Source organism: Catharus ustulatus, chromosome 4 (assembly GCF_009819885.2).
Source record: "Catharus ustulatus isolate bCatUst1 chromosome 4, bCatUst1.pri.v2, whole genome shotgun sequence".
Lineage (NCBI taxonomy): Eukaryota > Metazoa > Chordata > Aves > Passeriformes > Turdidae > Catharus > Catharus ustulatus.
In genome coordinates, this window is record NC_046224.1 from 48,982,876 (window position 1) to 49,006,783 (window position 23,908).

Consider the following 23,908-nt stretch of genomic DNA (forward strand, 5'->3'; position numbering starts at 1 on the left):
TTCACACCCATCTGTAATCCTGTTTTCTCGGCACTTCCTTTTCATCTCTAACCTCCCTGAAATTTGCAATGAACACTGGGAACTTCCTTTGATTAGTTCCATTGCATCCCCTCATTCTGGCCCTTCAATGAAACTGCTTTGTCAAGGTTTCTTTCCTAGGAGAAACTCAAAATTGAGATTCACATCTCCACTTTGTTAGCCAAGCCACAATCTGCAATGGACTCCTTGATGTCTGCTCTCTTTACTAGCATGATTGCCAATTTCTAGTTCTCCTGTCTCTTGGACTTTATCATTAGCACATTGAATCAAAGCCTCTGTTTCTTTGTAGGAAATTGTGTCAATAAATACATATTTATCTCATGACTCATTGCCATATTTCTACTACAGCCATTAATTCTGATCCAAATTAAAATCTCTTTTTATCATTGCAGTCAGCTAACAGACAAAATGCTTTTACTTTCCTCCAGATTATCTTGGCACTCATCTCTTCAGTATCAATCGCCATATGTCTCCAGGGCCTACAGCTTGGTTGATGCCTTAGTCTTAGAGAACTCTCTGGACTCTGACTTTCATGTTTTACCCAATTCCCTTGCTGACATTTTCTAGTACAACAGCACTAAATTATAGCTTTCCCCATCTATCCGCACAGCTCAATATTTTTTCTTGTAACATTCTGTTTGCTGACAGTGACTGATACCATTTTGATGTGTTCAGACCTCTGCAGAATGTTTTTGTCATTTGTCCAGCCCATATTATTTTAACATCTCATCTAATTCCTCCTTCATCTACCCACTCTCACCCTTCTACAGGGCCCAAGATAAAATGCCGTTACTCATTTTGAGGACAATTACCACCCACTCTCACTCGCTGCCAAAGGTCCTGCTTCCATCAAGTCAGCTCAGTGCTAGACTTTGCCTATTATGTGTAAAATCTGTGCACAAGTTGTGTGAAAGGCTTTTTCCTCAAGATGACCTTCATGGAGCTGTCAACTAAATAAAGAATTAAAACGTAAATCCCATTTGTGCTGCTCTCACGTGCCAGTCACCACTTACCTTGGTGTCAAGAAGGCCAGTATGTTTCAGAGAACTCCGAGTCCCAGCCCAATGTACTCCATGAGATATATACGACCATCTTCTAGCTACTTACCAATCTTCTAGACAACCATTCTGGGCTTTCTCCCTTGTTGTTTAGCAAATTATCATTGCATAACAATGTGTATATTGTTACTCGAGATGAGGAGCAAAATTACTCTTTGTTATCAGATTGTGCCGTTAAAGGACTGCTGAAAGGTTGAAGTTGGCAGGAATCTTTAGAGATCATCTAATCCAACTCTCCTGCCCAGAGCAGATCACAAATGATTGCTCAGGGCTTTATAAAGTTTGAGAATCTTCAAGAATATACACACCACAGCCTCCTCAGTCAAACTGTTTCATCAGTGTCTGGTTGCTTTTGGAATGCCAAAGCTGCTTCTTATGCTTAAATGGAATTTCTTGTATTTCAGTTTGGGTCCATTTGGTCATGTTCTTTCATTGAATATCACTAAAGAGACTGGCTCTGCCTTCTTTACTCCCTCTCATAATCTATTTTTAGACATTGAAAAGATCCTCTGAGCCTTCTAGAGACAGTCTCACATCTGTCAGCATCTCTTTGTATGACAGATGGTCCAGTCTCCTAATTGCCTTTGATTGCCCTTCACAGGTCTCACTCGAGGATGTCAGTGTCTCCATTTTTACCAGGGAATCCAGCACTAGACCTAGCATTCCAGGACTGTCATCAGGGCTGAGGAAGTATCATCACCCCTCAGCCTGCTGGCAGTGCTCATCCTGATGGATCCCAGGATGGCTTTATTTTCTGGCTCATAACTGACTTGTTGTGCACTGTTTTTGACACTCAAGATACTTTTGTGCAAAGCTGCTTCCCAGCCTTTATTCTTGGTGCATTACATTACTGTGCTTTACAAACCTGAATGATACACTACAGCAAGTTCCATAAGCTGACAGCACTAGCAGGTCCCTCTCCCTTCTCCATAAGCCCCTTAAGAAAACAATGGGACAGTCTGTAGCTCTATGTTGAAGTCCAACCTTTCACACACTACACAGATGGGAGTCTAGGGAGAAGGGTATCTTTAGCCTGGGGGCTTACTCTTTGTTGGATTTTAATTAACCATCTGCTCTAATAAGGAATCTTCTGCCTTGTAAAAAGTAGTCACAGCACACCAGCCAGCACCGAGTGTGAAGCCAGAGTGTTCCTGGCTTTCCCGTGGTTTCTGTTGCTGTCACAGCTGCAAGCATAGCTATTACTGCTGTGCCAAAAGCTGCAGCAGCTGCTATTGTTGTTGTTCACACAGCTATTTCAGAAGAGTTCCAAGATACTTTCCTGTATTCAAAAGTGTCAGCTGCCCACATGCTCAACCACATGAAAACCTGGCCCACACAAGACAAGTGCAGATTCTGTCAAGTCCTTCCATCACAGATTTAATTTGTACAAACAACCCCACAGCTGAGGAACAAAGAAAAACAGTGCCAAAAATATCTTTCTCTTTGATCTTTATTTCTCCTCATAGGAAATGGATGTATTCCAAGCCTTGCATGGACAGATGCAACCCACAATTTTCCTAGGCTACTCCAGTTTGTCACAATGAGATAGTAAATGGGGTGCTGTCCTGGACTCCAAGTGCAACAAGACACCCAGGAGATAACTGCAGACAAGGCTTTTCAAGTTCCTCATATTTTAAGAGGTACCAGTCCTCAGCACTTATTGTATTATAGACAATAAAGGAAATATCTGAGGATTTAGCTGTGAAATGCTCTTATTCTCCCCATGCAAGAGGAAAAGATTTTTGAAGTGTCCTTCCATCCTATTCCACAATTAGGAGAGCAGGAGGGAGATCAGGCCCTGGCTGCATCCATACAGGTCAACCAAGAAAGTCCCTGGTACAGTCAGCATTTGCATTTTATCATTAGTTTGCTCTTTTATGTAATTATGGACCATACTATTTAAGGTTTCTCAGACTAACACATAGAGACAGGGTTGGGAACAGTACAGCCACTGCAAGCAGTCAGCATGTAAAAGTGATTTAAAGGGCAGAAGAAGACTAAAGCACCTGGATTAAAACTGCACTGTGCCATCTGCTCTCAAGGCCAGAGCTCCTCATGCACTCTGACCTAATTTATTTGCTAGTAAAAACATTGCCTCTGGGACCAGTTAGGATCTTCTCTACTTACCAATGGTTTCTACCTCGAAGCAGAAACTGAGAGATGATGACAGCCTTCCTAACCTGTTTCTCAAAGAAAACATTAAAAAATCCCTCATTTGCACAAGTAGAGCATGAAGATAAGAACACTCTTCCATGCTTAGCTGCCTTCTGCCACAAGGTTAGACAAGAATGGGGATAAACTAAGAATACATAAACCAAAATTAAAAGGAAGGAAATGCCATATCCCAGCAGCATTTGTTTGCATTTACAGTGTGAAGGTGTGGAGATGTAACAAGAGATGAAGGCATGCATGCTGGATGATGAGATTTCTTGAAGCATTTGCACTGACATTTTGTATATCCTTCAGCACAGCACTGAGTTGATGTTTGTGAACTTGATTTTAATCTATGTATCAACACAATTCCAGAATACGAATCAACTCAAAACATACAGGAGTTGTCACATTAGACAACATTATGGTGGTTGCACCTGACCATCACTTCATAGTATCTTTTTTCTCTCGGTGGGGCATAAAATGGTGGGGTTTTTAAATACAAAAGAAGCAGAGCAGATACTAACATGAATGCTCTACATTTGTCATGCAAGGAGAAATTCATGATTGCATCAGCCTCCACAGAGGGTAGCTGGAAGCTATCCGAGTGTGATGACTAAACAGAAACTGATCTGTTGTTTGCCAATTGGCACACCAGTATTGCTAGAGCTAGAAGTGCAGCAGGAAAGACAAAGAGTTGTAACCCTATCACTTCTACATCATAACAGCAACAAACAGCATTTCCTGGAAAGAGCAGAAAAGTAACACAACAAGTGTTTTAGCCTAAGGGCAATGTTTACTTCTTGATCTTAATTTACCACCATAATAATCTTCAGAGCTCACTCTATTTCCCATACAGACTGAAATCTCTAAGTCTCTCAAAAAGAAAAGGTGCACATGGTGCTGAGCACTGCAGTATTCACATACTGAAAGCATTCCTTGGAGGCAATGGATTGATTTTATGCCTCAATCCAGGTTCCTCAATCCAACTGGACGGGCACAGTTTACAGTTGAAGATTGTTCTGCAATTACTCTATGTCACAAAACAGTGGGAAAGTAGATGGGCTTCAGAGGTGTATCAGATACTGTGCTGCAATTTGCTATTGGAAATATTCACCCTAGGACTCCCATTGCAGAGTGTTAACTAGAAGTAGTACATTTGCCCTTCACCACTTAATATAGCCCCTTTAGTGGAATGATAACATTTTTTGGAAAGACTAAATCTGTGAAGGAACTACACTTACTCTAAAAAGCTCTGGATTTTAGTTTCTTGAACAACAACAAAAATCTCACTAACTAAAAAATACAGGTTTTTAAAGAGAGGTTGTGGAGTCTCCCTTGCTGGATATATTAAAGAACTGCCTGGACAATTCCATGTAATGTGCTCTAGGATGACCCTGCTTGAGCAGTGAGACTGGACCAGATAACCCACTGTGGTCCCTTCCAACCTGACACATTCAGTAATTCTGACAAGAAGACAGTAGAATGGAGTTGCTGACTTTTTAGAACTGCAAGTGAAAGTGCTAAGTTTTCACTCACAACGTCCACCCTGTTCAAATCCACAGCATTAGCTGAGCAGCAGTTTTCACTAGGGAAGCATGAACAAGCACTCATGGTGGAGACAGGACAGCAGTAGGTTACAGACACAGAGTTAGTGGATAATTCCTGCCTTATACATGGAGCCAAGGCTGACTTTGTTTTGCTGCATTATAGGCAACATCCCTAAGGTTACTGCTAAATATGAATGTGTTCAACAGCAACTGTTCCTTCCGCTGTTCTAAGACGGCACAGACCAGTGTTGAGGATCAAAGCTGTATTTTACTGGGGATATACTCATACTACAGTATCTGCAGTATATGCTAGCATAATTTACAGTAACCAGTGAGCCTGGTTTGACATCTTAAAGCCAACTTTTGGCACATCATGCTCAGGTGGGTTCAGAAATATTATATGTGTAACATAAAAAAACTGTGGTCTTGGTCACTGCCCCCAATTTCCAGTAATTTTCAGGGCCACTTAATTATAGACTGTCATCAAGTTCCAAATTCTGTAATATTCTGTGAACATAAGAAGTGACAATGTTTTCTTTTTGTATTGATTTTCAGTGCACTTTTTTTCCCCTATTGATCCTTTCCTGCATTTTCACTTTTAATATTAGGCATTGATAAACCAGCAGTCATGACAAAAGAACCCTTGTCTTTATAGTTGATTGATCATTTGGCATTAATTTATTACTGGACTATCTTCCTGCAATTGCACCGGTATATAAAATATATCAAGATGTATTTGAGCTGTAGAAATGTACTAGGAAAGTTAACATTCATTAAGCCTCTGCCAGATATTTTTAATATATTTTTACAAAATTTCTTTTATCCACAAATGCCAAATAGAATATTCCTACACTATTTGATAGTGTTAAGTTACCTGACATTAAAAATGCTACATCCTTTTCAGCATTGTATTTGCTCTAATGTTTTTTTTCTCTGTTTGAATGAGACTGATAAGCTTAATGAACTCATCTGGTAAGAAAAATCCAGTAAGACAATTATAATGCCTGTATGATCAAATAGCACTGATAGCACTGAAAGATTTAGGTATCACATGCTTTCTCTCTTTTTACTAAAACAAGTCTGATCAGGCAGTTTTAAGTTTTCTGTTCTGAAAAAGAAACTACTTGTTCTCTTCCACTGCAAGTGCCAAATTGGTTGACTTTTCAGAATGGAGTGATAGTTAACTTGAAGAAGGCAGTGCAATTTAACAGTTTCAACTGTTCAAAAACATGAGTTTGGATCGGTCACAGAATACCAAACTATTTTTATCTGATGAGGAAGTGGTCCTTACTCTCTCAAACTCTCTCAACTGAGATTTCTTGTAAGCCACTTCCAATATCCAAGAATCAGGAGTCAGCTGCAGAGCTAGCAAGGACTCACCATTAAACTTTCAATATTCTCTCTTCACTGTTTTTGAGATGGGATATGACCAACTGTTAAGGAAGACTGCTGTAAAACTGCTACTCATTATCCTTCTTTGTCATACTTTCTTTTGGGTAACCTATAATAAAGAATTAAAATCCCTTGAAGGGATCAGTGAGACTAGATACACTGAGAAAAAATTGTCAAGATGTAAGAAAAGCTCTTCTTGAGGAAAAAATGTTATCAAACTGAGAGGAACTAGGTATTACTGCTACAGTGCCTACCACTGTCTAGAAGAGCTAGAGAAGCAAGGAGAGAACGTGCACTTCCTTTCTTGCACAGCACTCAGTTTCCTGTAGCAGTAATTTAGCAACAACGATCAATACAGCCAAGAAACAGAAAAAGAAAGAGAAGCCCTCTTTTCATAGTGACCCTGCAGCTGCATCACATCCATGTTACTTGCCGGAGTGCACAAAGCAGTGGAAATAGCCTGAAAAAAAATAGTTGATTTTAATCTATCTTTCGATCCTGGTCTGGAATAAACCCAATCTAAGATCTAAACTAGCCAGTGGAAGATGAACAAGTATGCTGTTCCTCCCAACAATCAAAGTTTAGTTTATGGTTGTATAACACAGCAACCAATTTAAGGCTTTGGCAAGTTAAGCAAACCCAAGTCTTAAAAAAAATTAAAGACTAGAGAGATCAACCTGAAATAAGTTTTCATTTTAGAAGTAGAGCAATTTATAATTTTAATCATATTACAGTAAAAATTCCTCCAAGCCAAACTATTTTCTGTTATCTTGGGTAGAATAATACTTTGTCATAATGTTGACTTTTTCACAGACTCTCACTTTTCAAGTCATCTAAAGACAAGAAACAATCCATAGTCTCCACAACTCTCAAAATCATCTGTATCTCGTTCTGCTCAATACAGAGGCCAATGACAGCTCCAAAAATTGCAGGAGCAAAGAGTTGAGAGAAAAACCCTAAATTTATTAAACAGCTACATTATTGAGACATACAGGCAAGCCTATACAGAAGGAAAATCCTGGTGTTCAGCAGAATCTTCCAGAGATTAGCAGGAGCAAGTGCCCAGCACTGTTAAGAGCTAGGGAGCTAGTTTGGGGACCTTGTTGAACTTGCACAGCAAGTAGTGCTAAGGATCTTGGTCATCATCTGCAACTCCTTAACAAAACTGTAGTAAAAGTTATCCTCATATCATGATATACTTCCTGACTTCAAGAAAATATCCTGATGCAGACTAAGATTAACAAAGTCCATGACATGTAAACAGTTAATAAATTATTACATCCTAATGAAAAGTTTTAAGCAGGTTACTTTTGTGCCTCAAAGCCTGCCCCAAGTTACTTCTCTTTAATGAAGCAAAAATAGTATTTCACAGTAGAGCAACCCAAGAAGTGATATTAGAATAAGGTACTGCCATTGCTGAGGCTCTCTAGCAACACAAAGGTTAACTCAGCACCTTACTCAGCAGCCCAACACCAGCACCCTCAGTTTTTCCAACATTGCTTTTTTTCCTACTTCTCCTTTTCATTCCACTAAAAGCAGTAAAATGTGGTTGGCTCCAACTCTTATTCCCATGCTCTACTATTCATATCACTTAACTACTTTCAGCTTATGGAGATTCTCTGACAGCATCCAACATTTTTGGAGAACTCCATTTGAGATCTAACCATTTCCCACAACTTCATAAGTTTCTGCAAAGTTTTTTTCATATGGTTTGGAAACTAAAGTAGAAATTTAATTACTAAGTTCTTTAAGATCTGCAGGCAGTATTCAATGTGGAAGGATGCTAAGATACCTGCCCACAATGTATGAACACTGAAGAAAAGCATGCAATATAATCAAGGAAACACTCAATTACTTTGACTGTTTCAAGAGACCATCCCATACAGTTCATGTGGACATTGATACCCCCATTTTGGAATCATGTGCAAGACCATAGCTAACCAGATAAAGCCATCTCTCCCAGTCTTTGCAACTAGTCATCTCCAAAAACTACACATCTGCATTTGCATGTCCTTGCCTGAATCAGTCTATCCTATCTTTTATAGCTTCTGAAGTTTAAGTACAGTATACAGTGTCCATAAATAACTCCTAGCAGAGAGACATACTGCTGCATTAAAGCAGTTGGACTTTGGCTTGTTGGCTTTTATTTCAGCAAGTTATAAAGTTTCATAGGTAGCTCATGTATTCATAGTAGCAGCATCAAGACTCTGAGCAAGCACTTAAAAGTGGTTTTAGAACAGCATTGTACAAAGTCAGACCATTTTATTTTAGTATGTATGTGAGTAATCTCTGTCAAGAAATACCCTGAGGAAGTGTGCTCAATGTTGATTTACACATGCTATAGTGGGCATCTGGTTATCTACCCCACAATAGAGGTACTTTCTAAAGACAGCCTTGTTCTCTTTCACTTCTCAGAAGAATGAAACATTGCTTACTGTTTACAACCACAGAAGTCAGCAACAAGAAAACAGTTCTCCTTCAGACATAGAAACCAGGCAATCTAGATCAAATGCAAGATTGAAGACCCTTGAAAAGCAAACCACATACTAGTAACACCAGGTTACTCGAATAAGATCCTGCTTAAATATAGAAAACCAAGTTATTTGTGCTTTTCTGTACATCAAGCACAAAGAATATTCTCAGTATCTTTGACAAAGATACTCTTTCCTGGAACTGCTGTATTTTGTCTGCTAACAATGAGTAGCTGAAGTCTTAAGTTAATCAGTCTAAAAAGATTCATGTTTTTACCTCTGTCTAGTCTTCAACCAGCTTCCCTGACTTCTCAAAACTATATTTTTGTCCAGTTACATAATGATACCTTGCAAACACAGGTTTCACATTTCATAAAGTTAACCAAACCACAGCTTAGACAGGAAGGTTTCCAGTGAGTATTTATGTTGTAGCCTAAGAAAAAGTAACTTGACAATTTATTTTTAAAAAATACACTAATAGCACCCAGAGGCATTTTAGTATTACCAAATTGTAGACTTTTTTATCCCCACCTAAGTTTTCAGTAGTAATAGTTTTAATTCTGTAAGAGACTTAAGAGCTAGTATCAACATGCCTTTGTTAGGTTTGTAATTGGCAGAAGTCACATGGGACACCCTTACCACACAATACACTAAAAACACTTTAGCTGCAAGCAGAAAGATGCATTCTACACACTGCTTCAACTAAGTCTAGTTGAAGTTGGGCTATTTAGGGTTTTATTAGCAGAGATGGAAAAATTAAATTTGAATCAAAAAACCCAAAACTCCTATTCTGAGGCAATTCCATTCTTGGACATCAAGACTTGACAATTTCACTCTTTGTATCTTCATGTATTATATCACTTACAAGGCTGATTGTCAGATACCAGTGTTAAACCAATCTGGTTTTCAACTTTGTCAGAGCTCACTGTTGTTAGATATGTGAAAGTTAATGGTGTTGCTACATGTTGACAAATATAATCACAGATTTTAGATTCACACCAAAGCTCTGCACAGTCAAGAAACTTTATCTTCACTGACATGAACAGACCACCTTTCTCCATCATGCATGCAAACACATCAGAAGAGCACAGCAACGCTAGTCTAAGGAAAAGTATCTACACCAAAGTTAAGGCAAAAAAGGAGAAAATGCACCAGGATCAGTCTGTATCAAAGCCATCTATTATTTCAAAGAAAATAAAAATCAGATTAAAGACAGCACACTTCTTACACAGACTAACTACTTTTTTTGTGTATCAGAACATACCCACACCATTCAGTGCATTCATATGCAATACTATATCTACCTTTCAGAAAAAGGAAGGCCAAGGATATTCTACTTTGTCATAGACATCACCTTTACTGTTTTTTCCAAGCATGACAACTTAAGTAAAAAAAGTCAGAGCACAAAACATTTTGAAGTTTCAGCTACCACCATTTGTGTTCTTTTGTGATAGTTAGTTTACACATTTTTTCTGAAAACCCTCCTCCTGAAACTTAAATGGGCTTTTTCAAAACATTTTAAAGGAAAAAGAGCAAGCTGGGATAAGTTCAATTCTGCCTAGAATCGCCAAAGTTACAGCTACATCTGGCAAGTTTCACATCTTCAATTTAATCACTTCAAATTAGAAGTTCTAGTTAATGCCAATTAATTGCTCACTCAAGCCCGGCAGGGGAAAATAAATATGCTCATGAATAGTTTATAATGATGTCTTTGGAAACAAATGTATTAAAGCAGCTAAAGAGTTTCCCATGCATCTGGTTTACTGGCTACCAGACAGATGAAGGCTAAAGTTGCTTTGACTTTCTGGGGATCTTCTGAAAGGGCAAAGTAACTGCAGAGGCAAGGTATGTGCATGCACCAACTTGTAGCTGCAAGTCAAACACCTCAACATTAAACAGCAGTTTACAGAAGCATTCTCTTCCAGTAAGGGGATGCTCTAAATACTGCTGCTTGCCAGAAATGGATTAAAAAATTGCTGTAGCTGTGGATGTACCCAAAACAAAGCTGTTTCCAGGTAGGGGACAGAATGAGCAATTTAACAGTGCACATGAAAAGCTTGCATCTGTCACTGACTTATTCACTTCACAATCACTGACAAGACTGATGTACATATTTCTGCACCTGCAACTGTAAAAGCAGATAAAATATTTAATATGTAATTTACAATGTATTTTATCAGCTTGGCATACAGATGAACAGAATATATCAAAGTAGTTGAGTTATAGGCTTGTGGAGGCCCTGCAAAAATATTAATTCAGATATCTGCTAATTTTAAAAAAAATCAATCTGCATTTTAGAAGTGATACAATTCCATCTACCACAAAATACAAAGAGCTGCAAAAACGTATACCATTCCAACAACAATGTATATAAGTTATTAAATAATGATCTGATTTAAAAGAATATAAATGAAGCCTTTAAGTAGGTCTTTTCTACATGCATATTATTCCTCATTAAAGAAAAATATGTAAAAAGGCCATTGGTAATTGCTTTGTTAACCACTGTAGAAAACGCCAATTCTCTGGTCACAGACGCCACTAGTTTAGCACTTAAGGTCTCTGCAGTGTTACATGTGATTATTTTTAAATACTGTTAATTCTATTACTCCATTGGTAAAGAATGTGTGACTTGGAATATGGCAGTCTTCATATTGAGAGGGCAGTGATGCACAGTTTTATAATTATCCAGAAGAACAGCACCCTCCACTGCTCTGTACTTGTGGCTCATCATCAATGATCTGTACACCTCGCCTTGCTATTCCTGACTGACTGGAGCCATTGCCTCTTGCTCTTTCATCCACTTGAGCAGTTTCTATCATTCCTGCAAAGAAAGAATTGTATTAAATGACATTCCACTGCATTAATTCCACCACATTTTTACATTAAGACTCTGCTATCTTAATCTATCTGAACTATATGCACAGAGGCAAAAGTTCAGCAAGAGTGGTTCTCCTATTTGTTATGGAGAACAAAGTACTCAGGTATCACATGGCATAGTTGCAAGAACATATTAAATCCTTTATTTTAAGCACCCAACATACAGCAGCTCCTGATAACTAAAGGACAACATAGAGATTCTCAGGTGTCCTGGAGTTAGCAACTTCAAAAGCTAGATTTACCTACCCATATCATTAACACTGGTAAAAAATCCCAACCAAACAAACTAGAAACTCCACCCTCCCAAAAACTCCCTCCCCAAAAAGCCCAACCAACTACCTCTTCAGAAATGCAGGAGACCTTTTCCTGAAATTCTTTTATCACAGAAATACAACTAATAGGATGATTTGCTTGTGCTAGATTTTAATCCCACATACCATGATCTTTACCATTTGTTAAGATTTTTGTGTAAAATTTGCATCATTAAAGCTTGGAGTTTATGATTTGAAACATGAAGTATGACTTGGGTTACTGCTTATGTGTGGTAAGTGGAACAGCAGTCAGTACTCCAACAAATGACCAAGACATTTTTGGAGTACAGCATGAATTTGCAGTATTATAAGCATCCATACATAAAGCTTCCAGAGCTGTTACAGAACACAACTGGTTTGAAGCAGACTGAAGTCAGTTCTAAGTAGTACTTTACACAAACTTTTCCATATGGCCTGAAAAGCATTTCTGAAACCTGAAGCACTTTATGAATGAGCTCCTTACCAACAAACTACATAATACTTACTTTTGCAAAGGTCAAGAAATAGTTCTTCAATTCCTTTGTTCTGTTTAGCTGACGTATGATAGTGTTTTGCTCCAACAGATTCAGCATACCTGTAGAAATGCAGATATGGAGCCTCACTGTAGTAAAGGACTCAATCTTTCTAAGCCACTTTACATGAAGGAATAACATGATCACAAGAGGTTTTATTCTAACTTGAGTTAATCCACACACGCTTATTTAATTTAAAAAATGGAGTTGTGTTTAAAACTGCCAGGACTGATCCAACACTAGACAAAATTTCATGCCTTGAAATGGCTTTAAACTGCAAATGTTGATTTTAATCACAAACTACTCTCAGCCAGGACACCCTGTGATTTAGATACTAACAGAACACTCAACAACTGGCAGGCATGGGCCAGCAGTGCCTAGCTGGCTGCTATGTTAACATCACGAGTTTATTACTCCAGCATAATTCTGCAATGACTGTTTCTATTAGTAAGAGGTGTGACTTACATTTCTGCTTCTTGCACTGACACATGTCTCTCTTTCTCCAAGTCTATTTTGTTACCTGTTGAAAACAAGTAAATCTTTTAAGTCTTTGTACTCTAAAATTATCCAAAAAGAAAGCAGACATGTAAGCATAGTACTCCATTTTCTCAAGCCATCCCAGTAAAGACCGGCTCTCGGACAGGTCTCACTCTCAAGGATAACATGATTTAAGAATCTCCTTTCACACAAGTATTTACAGGCAATGAAGTGCTACATCTGTACAGAGATCAGGACAGCTAAATGCCTCCATACAATTCAGCATTTTGCCTTTTTCTTTGTGATTTATTAGCACCTTCTATGTGCTGCAGAGGTAATGTAATTTTTGTAGAATGTCCACATATCTAACCTCATTAAATGGTTTTAATAATTAGATAATTTCTGTTGCATTCCATTTGCACTGAAATATCCAAGACTCACTCCAACCTGCAAGCACTTAATTATCAAAACAGACAAGCACCTAGTCTATGCCACCAAGAAAAGCCAGGAGTTTGAGGACATAGACATTTTTCTGTTAGACTACAGTCTGCAGGTGTCTGTACTGTGCACTTCTGATAGTGTACAATTAAACAGCTAATTTTTTCCATCAAACTCTTATTTTCCTCCATGTGATCTACTGAAACATCTACCTCCAGTTTAATTTTAAATATCTAACATAAGCTTTACCCCTTCATATGTACAAGCTGTTGAGGCAGCATTTGGAAGATGCTATTAATGAAAACAGATGTTTCCAATTCAGTCATGTTGAAAAATACTTACCTACTATACATAAACAGATTTCATTTCCCAACATTTTTCTTAATTCCTTAACCCAGTTTTTTACCTGCAAAAAGAACAGAGGTGAGTTTGTTTTCACCTGATATACTATTAACTTAGGCAATGTGGAACCATCCAATTTCCTTCACTATCCATCTACTCTAAACTTAAAGCAAAAGTGTTCAGAGTAACAGATGGAAAAATATTCTTTAGATAGCTACTCATAGCCCTTTTTCAGCAGATTTTATTTCACAGGTGAAATTAAGAGCAAATGACTTAGACAAAATGGTTCAATTACTCCAGAAATATAACTCACTGCACTCCATATAGCAAGCTGACTGCATGGACTACTTCAAGTCAGACATGGCATCTTATCAACAGGAACTTACTGACAGAACACAAATGGCACTTTAAAGGTAAAGGCACCTGTACCGAGTTTTTCAGGTTAGATTATGAGAGGTTTATTTCACCAGAGAACAGATGGGACAAACATGTAAATTCAGCTGATAGTAAGGTACCTTATCAAATCTGTTGTCATGCTTTGAAAGTTGTATGATCACTGCACTGACTTAGGAACTGCTATTTTAAGGGAATAATTGTGAAGAGAGGCAATCACTTGAAGAATCTAAAAATAAGTTAGGCTACATGATACAGCAGTACTTCTGCAGTCACTTCTGTAAATCAGCCTTCCCTCTTTTTTTTTCAGCACGTTTAAACATTTTGGTATCGCAGGGTTTTACCAAGTAGGATTCAACATGAAAAGGCACACATTGAAGTAGTATCCACAAGTCATCACCATTCTGCAGGTGACAGCAAGTATTTAGCTGCTAGCACAAGAGTTTTACTTGCCCTACACCAGACTATTTAAATTAATGAAGGTGTTGTGGATCTGCATCCTTACTCTATTTCTATCGCTGCTAACCGAAACCCTGCCCATACAACCACAATTTCTTACTTCTCTCTACACAGAAGTCCAACTGGTTTTGCCAAAAGCTAATCAGACACAAACTTGCTTAGAAAAGTGTGCCACCAGTTTTCAGCTGAAACATCCTATAGAGTGGAAGGATAGATTGATATAGCATAGAAAAAACTCACCTGATCAATCTAATCAACTAATACAGCTATAAAATAACTAACCATCAAGTTTCACATTTTGATGAGGATTTGAAGAACAAATAACTTATCAGAAAAGGTAATGTCTCCATTATCAGGTATTGCAATTATAGAGTTCTCAGATCTGTAAAAGGTCGTGTCACCTAGTATCTTTTCATAATTTGGTTTATACAGTAAAGATCAGTATAGCATACCATGACAACAGTCCAGGTTTATGCTTAGAGCCTGTCACAGGTGATTCGCACAGCTACATCACATTACTCCGAGTTGGAAAGGACCCACAATGATCACGAAGTGCAATTCTTAAATGAATGGTCGTACAAGGATCAAACCCACAACTCTGGCCGTTTCAGAACTGTGCTCTAAGAAACTGAACAATTTAATTCTCTGGTGTTCTTTGAATAACCTTATAGCAGGGAAGTCAGTTCTTCAAAAGCATACTAATAAACTGTATAGTTTCATTACATGATCTACACTTGAAAATATAATACATATTGCTGAAAACAGAAGACTTTTGTTTACACACATCACAGATTATCTTTCAACCAGTTTACAGTTTAGATGTAAAAGCTGCCCAGTACCTTTTGAAAAGAGTCTTCATCTGTTATATCATATACTAGAATCGCACCATTAGAGTCCCTGTAGTAGATAGGCCCCAATGCATGAAATCTTTCTTGACCAGCTGTATCCTGCATTAAAAAAAAACACTTGTTAGCATTTAAGACAAAGTAAACAATACTTCACATACTTAGGAAATTTTACTTTATTAAGAAGTGTCTAACACTTGAGATATGGTAAGCCTAAGTAACTTTTTTCAGAAAAACATTCTAATTAGCTAAGGAGGAAAAAAATAGTAATGTAAACATACCCATATTGCAAGATTTACTCTTTTTCCACCAATATTTAGTTTCTTTGTAAGAAAAGATGCCTGGAAAGCAAAACAGATTGTAGTTAAATTTTACAAACCAGATATACAATTTGACTTCAAATTAACTTATTAATGAAGTATCAGAACCAATGAAACACAAACTTCCAGATCAAAAGACTCTGTAAGCAGGAAGGTTAAGCCAATATTACACCAGTTAGTCATTTCACTACAGTCTACCAGCAGTCTAGTCCAAATAAATTTGGGTTAAGACAATCATTTACTACATCCTTTTGCTGTTGTTTTGAATGATTTGGGGAGGATGAGTTATATGGAAAGACTCTGAATTCACAACACTGATAAGTCTAAACTGAACTCAAAAGTATTTCACAAGAGTACGTGAAGTTTGGGTAGGAACCAGCCTAACAGGATTTTTAATCTGCAGGAATCAGGCAAAGTAGTTCACTATTAGTAAGTTACTACAACCATAAACAATTGTTTTAACTTATCACTAAATATCTTGGAACATTAGTATTTCACAAGTTTTCTTGTCGGTAACTTTTCCCTTTTTTTGCTGAACTGAGCCCACAACTCACCCTCATCTGTTTTTTGGTTCTGTGTTTTTGTTTGTTTAAGCTGAGAAGCCTCAGAATAAGCATACAAGCTGCTTTAGAATTCCACTACTTTAACTTCTGGAAATGTTTTACAGAATCAGAGCACATTGCAAGGTTAATCTAATTTTAGTAACTTGAGTAGGTCTGGTTTCCTCCAAACTTGCATGATTCACATTTTCAGACACCACCTCTGTTACTAAGTCTGTCATTTGATGGCTAAAAAGGGAATAGAATTTAATACAATTTTAATGGACCAGATCAGGGTCTCAAGGTGTTGATGCATTAGGAACTGCTCTCCCCATTCTAAAGACCAGCAGTAAAATGTTACATCAAACATTTCAGTTACCAAGGGCTAATTTGTGTCTTCTGCCTTATAGTCAGCTTTCCTTTCAGTTTTACCTCAGTTTACATTTCGGTTCAAACAAGTACTCTGTGATATTTTATTAAGCATCCATCACAGATTATTTTAGGCTGAGTTGCAGCAGCTCAAGAAGAGTGCTCTGTACAAGCACTGACCAGCCACAGAACCAAGTCACATGTGGAAAGAGTCATGGGCCAGAGAAGCTGCTTGAACCAGTTTGCTGCTTAACTACACAAGGAACCAGAATGTACACAGAAGATCACAACAGTTCAATGTACACCAGCCTAAACGGCTGTGAAAGTGCCTTTCTGGAATGCTGCCTGTATTACAGTTAAAATCTTTCAACATTCAGCTGCTACAGCAGCTCCTGCTCTTCAACTACTTCTCTAGCATCTGAGTGACCCAAGATGAAACCTTTTCATCTTTAAAGTTGCACCTTCCCCAAAACTTTCCACAAAGTCTGATAAAAAGAAGAGAGAGATAGCAGACCAAAAGAAAAACAGACACTGTCCAAGAGCAGATAGCAAAGAACTAATCACTACAACCCTTGTGTTCAACATAACTAAAGCATTAACACTACAGTACCCCCTCAGTCTACAGTGAGGGGACTCACTGCAGTGTCAAAAGTCTGGAAAAACTTCCAGACAGCATGTTAAATGGATTAGACCCTCTAGCCAACCTGCAACAGCTTAACAGCAGAATAGTAAATCTTCAACATCAGAAAACTTTTAATTCTTTAATTAAAAACTCTAGAGAAAGCAGTTGATGGTTTCAAACAGCTGTCCCTGAGGATTAACTCATCAGTAGTCATCATTTGTTGTATTACACAGTTTAAAAGCCACAAGTTTGGAGGCAACTTCAGAACTTTTAATTCACCAACACTTGGGCCACAGGGAGAGAAGCTATTGTTAGGTACAATGAATCAAGATTACTTGACAATATTTTATTGATCTGCTGTACTATAGTACTCAATATTCTACCATGAATCTCAAAGGAAAAGCTCTTCTGAGCAATGTTTGCTTTTGTCATAACATCAACAATCCAAACTTGCTTAGTTGATGCAAATTCCACACAAGTGTTTGAAAATCAATTTCTGAACAGAAAAATCTTTCACACAAAGGGGATTTATATTAAAAACCACAGAGAACTTAGTATCCATAAAGTTGTACCACTGCAGCTTAGCCAATGACCCAGTTAACAGCACAAGTGTATCTCCTATCTGACAGAACAAAAACTAAAGTAGGTTTATCTACATAGGTAAGTTTTGCTTCAGTATAACCTGTCCTTCAGGTACTAGAGTTTTTGATAGGCATAGTGTCCTTTATCACTGAGATATAGATCTCCATTTTTTATATACTCCAGCACTAAAAGACTCCTACATGCAAGTAAGGCTTTTTAGCATCACAAAATAATCACAGAAAACTGTGGCAAGGGTGTTTAGCACTGGGCTATCATACTTGCTCTCTGCATTAAAACTTGATGAATTTGTAATGATGAAGTTTTAGTCTATCTAAAGTCGCAGGCCCATAATCAAAAAAGGAGAGACAGTATCCTCTATCAAATACCCAGATTACAAGCAGGTTTGTCTAGTAACAAGATTGGAACCTGGTATTTGAAGCAGTCATGGTTAGTAACAAGCAAAAAGCTCTGAACATGCTGGAGGAAAGCATCAATACTATACTACAGATTTAATGCTTCATTCTTCTTTATTTTGCTCATGTACTTGAAGAATACAGTTAGTAGGCTCTGCTCATGAATTAGTATGGGTAAGTTTGCTGCATTTGCCATCAACAAAGCATATTTTACATCCACAATGGCAAATATGCCAAAGACAAATCAACTAATTTTTTAACCTTTCAACACACACATACCCCTCCACAACTGTTCTGAGGTTAGTGAGGGAGAAAAACAAGGGAACAGCAGGACTATGCAGTTTTTAAAAATTTGGGAAAACCGAACACATAAGCATCTTACCTTCTGTTTGAGACAGTTTAGAGAAAAAGTCAGTTGCCAAGACTTTAAAGTTTGTCAAGTTTCAAAGTCAAAGCCTTTGACTACCTACAGGGCGTTAGGAAATTACACACAGAAAAAGCTTCAACATTTTCTCTAATCTGTAAGTCTCTAAAAATTACTGTATTGAGTACTACAAGTCAGAGTTGTGACTCCATTTACAATCAGTAGGTCTTTTCCATATTATTTTAATTACTACAACAGTTTGCTTCGACTTTCAAAAACTCACAGGGCCATGGTTAATTCAAAGATACGTAATTTCAAGCAACTCTTTGAAGCTTCTATTTTTCGTATTTTGACACTGTCTTATGACTGGTTTGAAGAATACTTAGGCACTTAGAGAAGAATAATGCAATTATAAGAGCTAAAATTCCAATCTTTTGATGTGGCTGTAGGAAATATATTCTTCCTTTAAATTCTTTCTTCTGTGAGTTAAGTTTTGTATGCCCACCAGGCCATGCTAGGAGCTGATAAAGGGGCTTGAGTGGAACACAAGAAGACACAGCTGGAACAGAGTCTCTTGAAAGTCACTGAACAAAAGCAGGTGTGTGGCACCTGCCCTTGAGTGCTTCATGTTCAACAGAAGCAAGTCAGGCATACAAACACTGCATATAGCAGTGAGCTTCCTTACGTTGTCTTCCACTCACCCCCAGCTATCTTGATAATCAAGGCATCTTTCCCAGGTTATGCCAAGTCCATCAAAGCAATCAGGAGCTCAACAATTGCAACCATATCAGCAGCAATCTCAGGTTGAACATTTAGCAAAACTCCATACAATTGCAAGAGCAGTATTCAGAAGTTGTATTTATCCTGAGTAATTAAATAATAAAAAAGTATTTACTCAATTTAAAAATCCAATAGTTTGACAGTAGGTTTATTACTGGAGTAATTCCAGCACAGTTCACAATAATTATAAGATATAAATTTATATCAAGTATCAATATGAGGGCACTTCAATATTTCAAACATTGGGAACCAATTCTAACTGTCCCACCAGGTCTGCCAACAGGTTATTAATTTTATTAATTGTGTGCAAAACCCCCTACCTTTCCACAGTTTTTCCACAATGTTCTAACTATATGCTTTCCTCTGTGAATCAGTAGCTACCTTAACTTCAACATGCAGGTCAAGAATATCTTAAGTACATGACGTGATACTAACACAACTACAGCAACACATCCCAGCAGCCTCCTAAACCAGAGGAGGTTCCAGTGCACCCCAGTTAGCACTGAGAGAAGGGGAGTGGGGAGGCAGGAGAAGCTGCTCCCTTTTAATCGAATTCTTCTGTTACTAGCACCAAACAAACTCACCTATCTGGGTATGCAAAGAATGACTTCACAGTAGAACAACATCACTAGGTGAAGTTCCCAGAAGGCGACAGTCTCACCACCCTTTTTGTTGCAAACATACTGGAATGAGGCACTACACAATACTTTCTTAAGTTAGAGAATATTGTGGATGGAGTGTCCTGTCTCAATATCTAGTGATCTTTTCATATGATTCATCATTGTCACTTTGCTGGACCAGGAGCAAAGTATTTATCTAATTTTGGCTTTATTGGAACAAAAGGAATTTGGTGCAATACTCTGAACTGTTGCCATGAAACAAAGTAACCTTATCAGATTAAGCCTTTTATCTTAAAAAAAAACAAAGGATGCTTTGCAAACATGTTACTTCATTGCTTAATCAGATACCCTAGTTTCCCTTCATCTTATTTTTAAATTATCTTTTAATAGTGGAAGAGTTCAATTTTTTCTAGAACTGTAAGATATAGGGAAATAATAATAAAGATAACACTTTACAAGTGCACATGATGCACAGTAAGACTCAACAGCAATTGACATTGTATTTTACAATCAGTAAGATGCATATGTGGCCAAAGAGGCTCAGAATAGAAAAGCAAACAACTTGATAAACAACATGCAGTGAGTTAAAAGACAGAGCTGGCAACCTGGTTACAGTGGAGAAACAAACTCTCAGTAGGAACCTCGAGCACGAGCTTCCACTCCTCAACACGCCCCTCTCCAGACAAAACCAAACACTCTGGAGCCACACTATCTACAGACATTTTCCTATCAGCACATTGGAGCAATTTAAAAGTGTGTTTTATGATATTTGTGACCCAAGTCTGTATTCCAACCCACTTTTTGCTTATAATATTATGTTTTCCACTACAGATTTAAAGTACAAAAAACCCCAAGAAGCCTCATCGCATAACAATCTACTCAGACCTACTCTTAAAACACGGGATAAGATAATTCAGCTATTTGTGATCATTTTGATGCACTTTAACTGACTGCTTGCCCAATGCTACACTTCGGCTGCCCCTCTGACACCTACAAGGTACCAGGCATTTCTGTGGCATACCAAGTATCAATTAACTCTGAGGCATGACAGCTACAACGAGCTTCCGATGAATACCCTGACTAGTAAACCTACCAACAGATTAACGCAAAATCCTAAGTATGAATACAGGATAACAAAGTCTAAAACATATTTTTTACCTCTTCACAGCAAAAATGAACTTACGTTATCTGTTTATGAAACATTCCCTGTATTGCTTCTAGAGCATCTACATTGCTGCTTTGGTTTTAAGTGAAAGTTCCACTATCAATTACTTCTGAGATACACAATTCAAGAATTTTCCCTAAATGCATGGGAATAGCACATAACTACCTTAAAACTATTTTCTTCTTTACATCACCTACTGTTTCTTCTTTACTTCAAGAAACACAGAATTAGTTCAAAACCCACTACTGGCCCACCAAGTGACAGGGTTTGTTTCTCTATTTAAAAGAAAAAAAATTAAGAGTGGTATAGATTGAATCCACACTTCTACCTATGTGAGCTGACATCCTGAAAGACTTAACACACCACTCACAACACAGACTTCAAAACATGTTTTCCGAGACCATGTACAGTACAAGCAGTTTATTCTGTACCATGGCATACATGCCATCCATCACTAACTAGCAGGCCATGAAAAAACCCACTGCTTTCAAGCAGGCACCCTGTCACGTTTCATTAGCAGAGCATCACTCTGTAGTTCCTTACAACAGCAGACAGTACTACTGAGAACGCAGCCAAAATTCAGGGAGCTGTCGTGACAAGCAGATAAGCTTTAAGAATCTTTCCCGTTATTAAATCATAAGCCTTAATCTTATAAACCATTTTGTGAAAGCTGTTCTCCTTAAACAGAAACGTTTAGATAGTACCTAGTGGTAGGATTTGAGAGCACGAGGAAGACTATGATTAACAGAAACGCAGCACGTATGAAACACTTAGTCATCAGTCCACTAACAATGATTACAATAACAACATTACTTTTGCATCATACTTTCCAAGATTCAAATGAAGACATTCATACACGTAACTGGAAAAAACACTGAGCAGTTAGTATGCAGAACAGAAACGAGGCCTAAATATAGTGAAAGCGTAGATCTGAGGCGTGAAAAGAACGAGAAAATTGGCTTCCAGCAAACTCGGCAGGGGACAGCCACCATTAGCGAGCGGCGACGGCAGCTCCGGGTGCCATGAGCCGCAAACCAGGCGCTGCCAGCAGAGCGAGGAGGTGCGCAAGGTGAGGGAGAACAGCGGGGCCCCCCACGCCACCACCCCCTGCCCCGGCCCGCACCTGCAGGGTGGTGATGTGCTTATCGTTGAACTTGTTCTCGCAGTAGCGCAGCACCAGCGAGGTTTTCCCCACGCAGCCCTCCCCGAGCAGCACCACCTTGAAGGAGAAGCTGCGGCCCCCGGCCGCCGCGCCGGCCCCCGCCGCCATCCGCGCCCCGCCGCCGAGCCGCGCCTCACATCAACGGGCCGCAGCGCGGCGCCGCCGCCGCCCACCGGGACGGGGACCCGCTGGGGAGCGGGGCTGGCGGGGATGGGAGGCACCGGCGAGGCCGCGGAGGCAGAAGCTGGGGAGGGACACGGCAACAGACCCTGCCCCGCGGCCGCGGCCCCACTGCCCCTAATGGCGGCTTCTTCCTCCTACGTCACGCACCGCCCGGTCACGCGCAGCCCCCGCCGCCAATGGGAGGGGGGGACGCGGCAGCGGCGGGAGGCCCCGCCCACCGCGGCTGCTGGGCGGGGCCTGGGGCGGGCGCGCGCGCGCAGGGGGCGGGGCCTGGCCGGGGATCCCGCGCGGGCCCTGCTGTCCCGAAGGGTTGTCCCTAAATCCCGGTTCAGGTGTCCTCCTGCAGCGCACGCACCTGCCCCGCGTTTCCCCGGGGAAACCAAAGCCCCTAATAAACACCGACGCGGATTTTGTATGATTTCCGTTCCTGTGAACTAAGCTACACTAGTCTCTAAATGTTTGCAAAATAAAAGTCCGTAATGAAGTACTTTAAAACAGGGATGTGGGAGCAGGTGAGGAGAAAGGCACATGAAACATGTTCTCCAGTCGAGCTCTTTGATTGCAGGGGTCCAGTAGAGTTGCATACACAAGAACTGGGTAACTGCCTTGTAAAGCTGGGTGTCATTCCTTAAGTAAAAGCAATCCTCACAAACCCATCAAACGACAGCAGCGCAGCCTCTCTGGTGATCCTTTGGTGCTAAGAAAAACACTGCCCATGAAAAGGCTTCGCAGTGCAATTTCGTTTTTATCTGACAGATAGTATTAAGGCTCTGTTGTATGAGAAAGAAAAGAGGAAAGAATGGAGAATGCATTCAGGAGAACAAGGATGGGATTTCCCAAAGTAAGAAGCCTTGTCACTGAACAGCATTACATTCACATACAGAATGGATTGTTTTTATTTCCTCCAGTGGTAAGTAAAGTAAACCTTCTTAGTAAATAAAGGAAATGGGACAAGGGGAAAAAAAATCAATGCAGACACAATCTTCAGGCATATCTTTTCTTTAAATAAATTTCTAGTTTTATTAGCATGTAAGTGCTGTCGGCAGGTTGCTATAAAAATACCGTCGTGCTGGAAAGTGATGCTGGCTTCTGTCAGTCATGCTTTCTGTAGACAGGCAATAAAACTAACTGGCCTGTTAGTTATTCTTTCAGGCTGAATAGAAGAAGGAGGCAGAATGGAGTTTGGATTGCCAGAGGCAATGGATATTAGTGCTCATGAACACAACCTGCAGGGCCCAGGAGGTTGAGGCTTTCCTGGGTAATGCTGGCAAACACATCTGCTGAGACACATGGCTGTGTGGAGGATTGTCTTTGAAAACCTTCCTGTTCTTACAGCTTTTTACTGCTTTTCAACAAAAACAGGTTCCATGTGCATTCTTTATAAATACACAGGATTGTACTGAAGAATGTGCCTGATTTGTATTTTCAGTTCTTCTTTGCACAGAAATGATCCATAATACTGAAACATCTGATT

At 39.1% G+C, this 23,908-nt stretch overlaps 1 protein-coding gene across 1 annotated transcript; it reads right to left on the reverse strand.

The window, feature by feature from the left end:
- Positions 1 to 9,666: 9,666 nt before the first annotated feature.
- On the reverse strand, positions 9,667 to 22,581 carry RAB21 (RAB21, member RAS oncogene family). The gene is made up of 7 exons (XM_033057607.2): positions 22,213 to 22,581; positions 15,597 to 15,656; positions 15,310 to 15,417; positions 13,619 to 13,682; positions 12,827 to 12,881; positions 12,335 to 12,423; positions 9,667 to 11,482 (listed from the first exon to the last, which is right to left on the reverse strand). The coding sequence occupies exons 1-7, from the start codon at positions 22,357 to 22,359 to the stop codon at positions 11,343 to 11,345; spliced, it is 663 nt and encodes a 220-aa protein (XP_032913498.1). The 5' UTR covers positions 22,360 to 22,581; the 3' UTR covers positions 9,667 to 11,342.
- Positions 22,582 to 23,908: the final 1,327 nt, after the last annotated feature.

What these genes read in the sequence shown, in the direction of transcription:
- RAB21 (XM_033057607.2), bottom strand. Translation starts at nt 22,359, where the DNA reads ATGGCGGCGGGGGCCGGCGCGGCGGCCGGGGGCCGCAGCTTCTCCTTC. An exon ending in AATCTGTTTATGTATAGTAG is followed by an intron (nt 12,882 to 13,618) that starts GTAAGTATTTTT and finishes TGTTTTCAACAG; the next exon opens with GTAACAAAATAGACTTGGAG. An exon ending in TCAGTGCAAGAAGCAGAAAT is followed by an intron (nt 12,424 to 12,826) that starts GTAAGTCACACC and finishes GCATTTCTACAG; the next exon opens with GTATGCTGAATCTGTTGGAG.